The sequence below is a fragment of the Theropithecus gelada genome, chromosome 5 (assembly GCF_003255815.1).
Source record: "Theropithecus gelada isolate Dixy chromosome 5, Tgel_1.0, whole genome shotgun sequence".
In the NCBI taxonomy this organism is placed as follows: Eukaryota; Metazoa; Chordata; class Mammalia; order Primates; family Cercopithecidae; genus Theropithecus; species Theropithecus gelada.
Genome location: NC_037672.1, coordinates 166,590,343 through 166,599,850, shown reverse-complemented (window position 1 = coordinate 166,599,850; position 9,508 = coordinate 166,590,343). Strand labels below are relative to the sequence as shown.

The 9,508-nt window shown below is 41.2% G+C and overlaps 1 protein-coding gene across 1 annotated transcript in view; it reads left to right on the top strand.

Annotated features, from left to right (window-relative positions):
* The first annotated feature begins 969 nt into the window (after positions 1–969).
* LOC112624272 (histone PARylation factor 1) overlaps positions 970–9,508 on the top strand; it is a 32,282-nt gene continuing 23,743 nt past the window's right edge. The window contains exons 1-3 of the mRNA XM_025384768.1: positions 970–1,080; positions 5,248–5,407; positions 8,181–8,370. Coding sequence (XP_025240553.1) covers positions 1,033–1,080; positions 5,248–5,407; positions 8,181–8,370 — 398 coding nt within the window. The 5' untranslated portion in view covers positions 970–1,032. The remainder of the gene's footprint in view (positions 1,081–5,247; positions 5,408–8,180; positions 8,371–9,508) is intronic.

The following is a 9,508-nucleotide window of genomic DNA, read 5'->3' as shown; positions in this document are numbered from 1 at the left end:
GGAAGCTAAAATATTGTGGAGCAAGCCCTCCAATATTCCGGGTGAAAATTATTTTCAACCTAGAACTCTGCTCAGCCAGAATAAAAACAGTTCCAGATGCACGCTCTGTGGGAAAAAAGACCTGGCAGCAGCCTCCCTTAAGGAACTATTGGCGGCTATGTTCCACAACATGAGGATATATAATCAAGAAAAAGGAAGACACAGATTCAGGAAATAGAGAACTCATCTCAGGAATGAGGAATAAGACCTTCCCAGGATGGATGTGAAGGAGGCCCAAGGACATCAGTTGAGAGCTGTGCCTTCCAGATTTTGATGTGCATAGGAATTACCAGGGGATCTTGTTGCAATGCAGATACTGATTCAGTAAGTCGGGGTAGGGCCTGAGATTTGGCGTTTTTAACAAATTCCCTCAGGATGCTGAGGCTGCTGGTTCAGGTACTACACTTTGCGTATCAGGGGTATAGAGAAAAAACAGTCCAAATTGTACCTATAAGACGACGGTACGAAGACAGAGATCGACAGACATTGATTTCCTTCTTGGAGATAATCGGCATTGAATTAGTGTAAGCCAATAACCGTAAAGTAGGGGAGAGAGAGGGATGGGGGAGAAGGAGAAAAGGATTAATATTTTAAGTAAATATAAATGAAGAAAAAACAAGGAAAGGGACAGCCGCATACATCCAAACTTGCCTCTAGTAGACACCTAAAGAGGAAGGTTGGACCATTCTAACGGATTCAGATTCAGGAGTCTAGGGGTCTCTGGAGCGAGCCTGGAAGATGCTCCTGAAAGCCTAGATGCAGACTACGCGGACAGAAAACGCCCCTTTCCCGCGCCCATTAGGGGAGTGGGCGGGGCCTCAATGCGCCCGGCGCCAGGTCTCAGGGGGCGGGGAATGGGCGGGGCCTTTCCCCTAAATTGGCGCGCCCCGGCGGCGCTGAGACTCGGATTGGAGGCTTTTGAACCCGGAAGCAGTTGGGGGCGCTCGGAAGCGGCCGCGTATCGGGGAATTCTGCTGGCGCTGCAGCTGCAGAATGGTCGGCGGTGGCGGGAAGCGCAGGCCCGGCGGGGAGGGGCCGCAGGTACTGCCGGAAAGGCTGTGCGGGCTACGCGGGGCGCTTTGGGTGACAGCCAGGGCACCAGGAGGCAGCGCGTTTCATTCATCCAATGATTATTAAGCTTGCTGTGTGTCTGGGGGCTGCGGTTTGCTGCGGGGACCCTGCCCAGGGCCGCTGTTTCGCGCCCTGCAGGGGGTTGGACAAGGAAAGTAGGGCTTCTGCGTCTTCTGCCCAGCTCCTCTTGGCGCATTTCCTGGGGAAACGGATTAAGCCAGCCGGCGGTTCATTCATTCGCCCAACCAGGTTGATGGGGAACCGATTACATTCTAGACATTGTGCGGGACGCTGCGGATTCGGGGTCAACCCGCCTGCCCCTGCTGCTTGAGTCCCCGGCCTGGGGAGGAGGGGCACAAGCGAATACGCAGTCTACTGTTACTTTTTTGTTTGGGATTATAAAGCTGGTGTGTAAAAAGTGCTATGGAAACACTGAAGGAGAATTTAACAAGTCCCAGGGGGGTGTTAAAGAAGACTTTTAAGACAACTCTTTGAAAAAGGGTTTTGAAGGCAGATGAATAAGATTTTGAGACAAAAAACTGTAGGAGATGTTTGGGCATAGCGGAGCGTTCGGCTTGGCTAGAGCCAGGGAAATGGGAAAGAGGGACCTGATCATAAAAGCACTACTGAGAGGGGAGGACGAGAAAGTATGTGCATTCTCTCGTACTTTACTACGATTTCGGAAGTTCTATAACCTCCACAGTAGCAATAAGGGGAATCAGGCAGGAAAGAAGTGCCGTTGTGATAACTGAAGTTTTAGAAAAATTCCTCTGGCAGTGCCATAAATCGGACAGGGTGAGACAGTCTTAGAGGGGTTAATTAACTGTTAAAGGGCCGTGCGTATAGGCATTCTTCATATTGGCCCATGCACTCTAGGAATACCAGGGCAAAGAAGAAGAGTAGCCGCCGAAGGGGACAGGTGTTCTAAATTCTAGTTGTTAGGGATATGGAGATGCTGAACTAGTGTGTGAGTTAAGGCACAGCTGAAAAAATTCTCTTTGAAGGTGCAGTGAAGAATTGCTTTGGTGGAGTGATGTGCTTAACTAGAAATACAATACCAGAAATGAAGATGAGTCTATAGAGACTATAACCATAAAGGCCAGCCTTTGTGTATTATGTGCTAGGACTGTCCTGTGTATTTTTACATATAATAACATTCCTTGTAACAACCCTGTGATATAGGCACTGTATGCCCTTTTTTGCAGATGAGAAAAGAAAAGAGAGGTTACGTAACTTGCCTAAGGTTGGAAATCAGTAGAGTCAGGAGTCTACCCAGGCAACCTAACCATTATGCAAAACTGCCTTTCAGCAAGGAGATTCAGCCTTTTCTAACATCTTCAGTTGGAGCCAGTCTTTGAAAGTCTGAAAAAAGACTGTTATAAAAACAGAAGACAGGATAGCTCAGGACTTCATATGTTCCTACTGTTCTATATTTGCTGTTGGAGAAGCAACATAGTGAAGTGGTTGAGAATCTGCTGTGGAGCCAGATTTAAACCTGAGTTTAAATCCCTTCTCTTCCACTTCCTAGTTAGGGACATAGGGAAGTTAACGTCAGTTTCCTCAGCTGTAAGATGAGGTTAATAGTATCTAGTGATGAGACAGTTGAGGACTAAATGAGTTAATCCACAGAAGGTGTTTAGAACAGTGAAATAGCACAAAATAAGGTCTCAAGAAGTATGACTTACTACTTGTTTTTACTATGATCTTTACTATTTGCTGTTATTGATACTTCTGGATTCATTTTTCAACAGCCTTTTTGTTCAACGTGTTGTGTGTTTTTTTTTTTTTATAAATCAGACACATTATAATCCTTAGCATAATAAACTGTTACTATATTCATGATTGTCTTTGATCTTATTTATGTTAAGTAGTAAACAGCTGTGAACCCATTGCTCAACCCCAAAGCTGAAACAGACAACAGCTCTGCATCTAAACGTGTTCCTCTCCTATGGGTTCAGCCTAACTTCTTCCTGTCAATTATGTTTGATGTAGCGATCCTGAATTTTGTTTTCCCTTGCCTTTTAAAAATAGGCTTATCTCCTATGAGTGTATACCTAAACAATATTTATTCTTAGTGTTTGAACTTCATAAAAAGGCTATCATGCTGCATATAATCAAAGACTTTTTTCCTCATTAAAAATATATAATATAGATTGGTCCATATTGTGTAGCCATGCAGTAACCATTCGGTTCATGACAGAGATTGGTTCCAGGGGCTTAGGAGAGCATACACTAATTTTTAAAGCAACAAGAAAACAAACCATCCATCTCATTAGCCAAAGAAAACAGTTAATAGTCTAGTATGCAGTAACACATTTCCATATATCCCAAAATCTGAGCGTACCCAAGTTCCAAAGTTGTTCCTGTGGAACCCGAGTATATGAAAAGTTGGCCCCCTCTGTAAGTGGATTTTGCATCCCAAGAATACTGTATTTTTTTATTTGCATTTGGTTGGAAAAAAAATTCATGTATAAGTGGGTCCACAAAATTCAAACCCTTGTTGCTCAAGGGTCAACTGTAGTATTAAGTGTAATAGTCTATTGTTTGGAAGCCTTATAACTATTCTAACAATAGGTATTTCATTTGTTCTGTTTTGTTTGCTCTTGGAATCAATGCCATCATGACCATTCTTGTGTCATCTGATTACATTTTGTAGACGTTGAATGATACCTGACATAACAATAAACTTCAGACTACTGGAAAAATGAAAGAATATAAATATGAGAATCATCTAGCTCAGAATTTCTCAACTTAAGCACTGTTGACATTTGGGGCCAGTAGTCCTTGTGGAGGATGCCTATCCTGGGCATTGTAGGATGTGGAGCATACCTGGCCTCTGCCCCACTAGCACCCTTCTTCCGACTGGTGACAACTAAATAGGTCTCCAAATGTCCCCTGGGGGGCAAAATCACCACCAGTTGAGAACCACTGCTCCAGGTAGGAAAGGAAAGAACTCAATCCAAAAAGAAAGAATCTAGGTTCATAGAAAGAAAAACAGATTGCTTCTTAGTAAACTAAACATACATTAAGCATATTGTCTTTACAGAAATTTGTCAAATATCTAGTAGGCATTATAAAACCTAGCATACTTATATAATGAACCTATACTGTGGTAGTCCTAGAGATGAGTATTGTAACTTAATCCTGGCATTTAAAGGCCTTTTCTGAAATAATTGGATTTTTGGCCTAGAGTTTAGTGCTATTCTGCTAGCTTTGTTAGGAACTGTGGATATTTAACATTGTCACTAACTTTCCCTCTTTATTTGGAAAATCAAAAGGGAGGTATCTGTTTTTAAGGCTGGGTAATGAGTAGCTCAGATACAACTCTGGATGTTGCTGAAGAAACAGCTTTTTTTTTTTTTAATTATACTTTAAGTTCTAGGGTACATGTGCACAATGTGCAGGTTTGTTACATATGTATACATGTGCCATGTTGGTGGACTGCACCTATTAACTGATCATTTACATTAGGTATATCTCCTAATGCTATCCTTCCCTCCTCCCCCCACCCCACGACAGGCCCCAGTGTGTGATGTTCCCCACCCTGTGTCCAAGTGTTCTCATTGTTCAATTCCCACCTATGAGTGAGACCATGCGGTGTTTGGTTTTTTTTCCTTGCGATAGTTTGCTGAGAATGATGGTTTCCAGCTGCATCCATGTCCCTGCAAAAGACATGAACTCATCCTTTTTTATGGAGAAACAGCTTTTTAACTGATGAATTGCTTATATCCAGTTACTTCTGACTGTTTCTGGTGTGATCAATGAATCTGTTTAAAAGACTCACACCTTTAACCAAAAGAGGGCAAAATTCTTTATTCCTCTCTTCCTGCTCTTTATTATTTCTTTTTTTTTTTTTTTTTTTTGCCTTTTTGTTTTTTGTGGTTTCCATTATCTTACAAAAATATATTTAAGGACTTGCTGTGTGGATTCCTCTTAACCACCATATAAACTACTCTTTTCTCCTGTGCCCAAATGAATTCCCAGATTTTACTCAAATACCATTTAGAGAGTTTTGAGGAAAACACATGTATTTCATAGAGCTGGGTGAACAAGAGTGAGTAATACTGTTATGCAAGGAGAGTTACTGAAATTACTAAAGATAATTTGGAGAGCTAAAGTTTGTGTGCTAATTTTCAGTGTGAAAAAACAGTTGATGAGAAGAAAAGTAAATTCTGTGAAGCTGATGTCTCCAGTGACCTTCGAAAAGAAATAGAAAATCATTATAAGCTTTCTTTACCTGAAGATTTCTATCACTTCTGGAAGTTCTGTGAAGAACTTGATCCTGAAAAGCCATCTGGTGAGTTGCTCCAGAATCATTCTTGTATTAATGGAAAAAGTAATGTAATAGGAAACGGGCTGGGTGTGGTGGCTCACACTCTGTAATCCCAGCTGAGGGAGGGGGATTGCCTGAGGCCAGGAGTTTGAGACCAACGTGGTCAACATAGTGAGACCTCTTCTCTAGAAAAAAATTAAAAAAAAAAAAAAAAAAAGCTATGCATGGTTGCATGTGCCTATAGTCTCAGCTACTTGGGAGACTCAGATGGAAGGATCCCTCCTTAAGCCCAGTAGTTCGAGGTTGCAGTGCGCTCTGATCACTCCAGTCTCAGTGACAGAGCAAGACTCCGTCTCTAAAACATACAATAATTGCCCAGGCATGGTGGCTTATGTCTGTAACCCCAGCACTTTGGGAGGCCGAAGCAGGGAGAGCACTTGAGGTCAGGAATTTGAGACCAGCCTGGGCAACACAGTGAAACCCTGTCTCTACTGAAAATACAAAACTTAGCTGGACATGGTGGCGCACACCTGTAGTCCCAGCTACTCGGGAGGGTGAGGCATGATCATTGCTTGAACCTGGGAGGCAGAGGCTTCAATGAGCCAAGATTGCGCTACTGCACTCCAACCGGGGTGACAGAGCGCAAGACCTTGTCTCAAAAAAAAAAAAAAAAAACCTAACCAAGGATATAAACTGTTCATAGAAAAGGAATATTTTCCAAGATATTTCTGGTAAGAGAAAATATAGAAAGAAATATAGATTAATGCTGTAGTAATGCCACTGTCACCTATTTTTTTGGCAAAGGTAAATAATTTCATTACATTCTGGGGGAATGTGAAGGAAAGCAAGCTCTTTCATATGTTGCAGGAGTTATAACAGTTCTGCTTCCAAGCACTTCTCTTATGGATTACATAAACTAAGAATTACGTGTGAGGATGTTTACTTATACAAAAAATGGGAAATGGCTTAAATGCCTACCAATACCACATCTATTCATTAGATCTTCATTGTTTTAAAAGCATGAAGCAGATTTTTAGGAAACAATAAACTATCATGCATGAAATAAGTGAAAAAGAAAAGTGTATAGAATATGCTACCATTAGTATTTTTTTAAAAAAGGGAGGGTGAGGAGAGGGAGTACACACATATCCCTGTGTACTTTTCTGTGTGCTTATTTTGTCTCTGAAGGGATAAAGAAACTGTTAATGGGCTGTGATCATTACTTCGCACAATACTATTTAAATTTTTTAACTAGTAAGCACTGTCATACACCATTGATGGAAATGTATATTGATACATATGCTGAATTTTGCCAGTGGATCAAAACAGAACTGTGTAGTTGTTTCTTTAAAAATAGTCATACCTGTATACAAACATTTATTAGCAAAGATGTTCACTGAAACATTTTAGAACAAAAAAAAGAAATAGTAAATATCCCTCAGTAAGAGAATAGATGGTTACCTCTTTATAATGCAGTATCATGCCCTATTAAAAAATCACGTAAAATAACATTGAATAGCATGGAAAAATATTCAGAAAATTTAAATGGGACAGGATGGAGGACAAAAGCAGATTACAAAACAACCCTCAGTTTGTTCCATATTTGTATCTGTTCATGGGGGTGGCAAGTGTGGAAATTTGTTACTGTATAATAGACTATTAACTGTTATCTTTGGCTAATGAGATGGACGGTTTTAGTTTTCTTAATGCTTTAAAAATTAGTGTATGCTCTCCTAAGCTCTAGTTGAGCTGAACTATTTTTCCTGTCAAATTATCTCCATGCTTCTATTCATGTTATTACCTCTTCCAGGAATTTTTTTGCTTTCTTCATCCTTGCCTCCTTATAAAACTGGGTCCTGCCTGGAGTGCTCCCCTCCGTCTTAGAAGCAAGGACCAATTTGAGGTTATGCATTGTACATTTGCACAGACTTCATGTTTTTGTGGTTTGTGAACACTCCCTGTCTGTGATCTGTGAATAGAGAAGGAAGACGGAGTCATCCAGGGTTAGGGTTGGCCAAATAGATTGTCAAAGAGTCAGGGGAATCTGGTGTGATTACCTAAGGTAGAGGAAAGGGGATAGAAATGTTTTTTTACTTTTTTATTTACTTATTTATTTTTTGAGACAGAGTCTCACCCTGTCACCCAGGCTGGAGTGCAATGGCGCTATCTCATTTCACTGCAACCTCCACCTCCAGGGTTCAAGTGATTCTTATACCTCAGCCTCCCCAGTAGCTGGGATTACAGGCGTGAGCCACCACACCCGGCTAATTTTTGTATTTTTAGTAGAGATGGGTTTTGCCATCTTGGCCAGGCTTGTCTCGAACTCCTGACCTCAGGTGATCAGCCCACCTCAGCCTCCCAAAGTGCTGGGATTACAGGTGTGAGCCCCGCACCTGGCCTGTTGTTTACTACTCTTAATCCACACATCTTTGCTATCTTTCTCTCCCTTAACCTGTGTGTGCTACAAGTATTTGAGGCTAACTGCATGTGGTAATGGGCCTGTAGAAATGCTAACCAGTCTTGCTTTGGCTAAAATAAGAAACAACAGCAATGTTTAAAATGTTAGGCTAATTCAGTGATAAATTTAAGAGGAAATCCTAAACGTAAATGCCACTTTTCCTGTTACTCTGACTTCTTTTCTATTGAATGTTTATAACTGACATCTTCACACATAACTCAAGATTTTCTTTTACTTTAGAAACTTTTAAAGACAATTGCTTAGAAATAGTTTACTAACTAAAAGCATTATTTCCTATCTGTCTCCAGAAAATATTGTCTAAATTTATTTTCTTTATAGATTCACTTTCTGCAAGCCTCGGACTTCAATTAGTTGGTCCTTATGATATCCTTGCTGGAAAACATAAAACGAAGAAAAAATCAACAGGCCTGAATTTTAACCTTCATTGGAGGTTTTACTATGATCCTCCTGAGTTCCAGACCATTATTATTGGAGATAATAAAACTCAGTACCACATGGGGTATTTCAGGTAAAGGATCTTTTCTTCACCTCTAAAATACAGCTGCTGTCCTGCTAATGAGGATAAATAGTTATTCACTAGCCTCACCTATTGCAGAATCTGGCCAGCAGCCCGCAATGCAACGGGTCTCTGTCTTTGTTACCAGGAGGATCGGCAGGTCAAGAAATAATAGACACACACAAGATAGTGAAAGCTGGGTCCAGGCGGTCACCGCCTTCTGGTCCCGTGGTGCCACCAGTACACTGGAAATACCAGCATTTATTATTAAGTTTAGTGAGGGCAGGGTAGGTTAGTGAGGGATTTAGGGTTGTTTGATTATGAGGTGAGATGGTCACATGGGGATGAAGTAATTCTTTAACATAACATCTGTATGCAGAAGTACAGTATATAGAGATAAGAATTTACAATATAGTGTGTGCATCAGTAATTTCTAACAGAGCCTTAAAGCAGAACCACAGTCTTTCCATCACCTATGATTAGCAAGATACTAATCAGCAGTAACAGTTGCAGCAAAAGCTGGTTACAAACAATCCATAGAAACAGGACGTGAAGCTAGACAACCGGTTAGACCAGAAATTCTCAGAAGGGAGTATGTCTTAACCCTAAAGAGGCCTAGAAGAGCCGTGGCAAGATGAGGGCGTTTATAGCCCTATCTTATCCATATGGACAGGTGCCCCCCATGCGTCTGTTTATAGGCTCTCCACAAGGGTCGCATTCCATTCCCAGAGCTATGAACATCTGCTTTTCCGGGATAGGAATCTTGGTGATGTGAAACCTCCCTGACTGCCTGTCCGTTCATAGGCTCTCTGCAGGGGGAAGCACGTCACACGCTGTTGGCTCATTCTGGCAGACCAACCTGGCATTGTCTTTACACAATCCTGCATGCAATTTTGTATTTGCAATAATAGGAGCATTTCATCTTTTATTCCGTAGCAATAGTTTCAGGGGGTCTCCCTACATCTCCCCCTTTTCTCTGATTTAAATGAACTGTAGCAATCATAGCTTGCTGCTGATCACAATTGGATTGAAGAATATTTTTTCCAACTTTACACATGAACAATAAACTAATAGCACAAATTATACACAGAACAAAATTAACGATAGTGAATCCTACCAAAGATTTTGCCCATTGAATGGGGTTGAGATT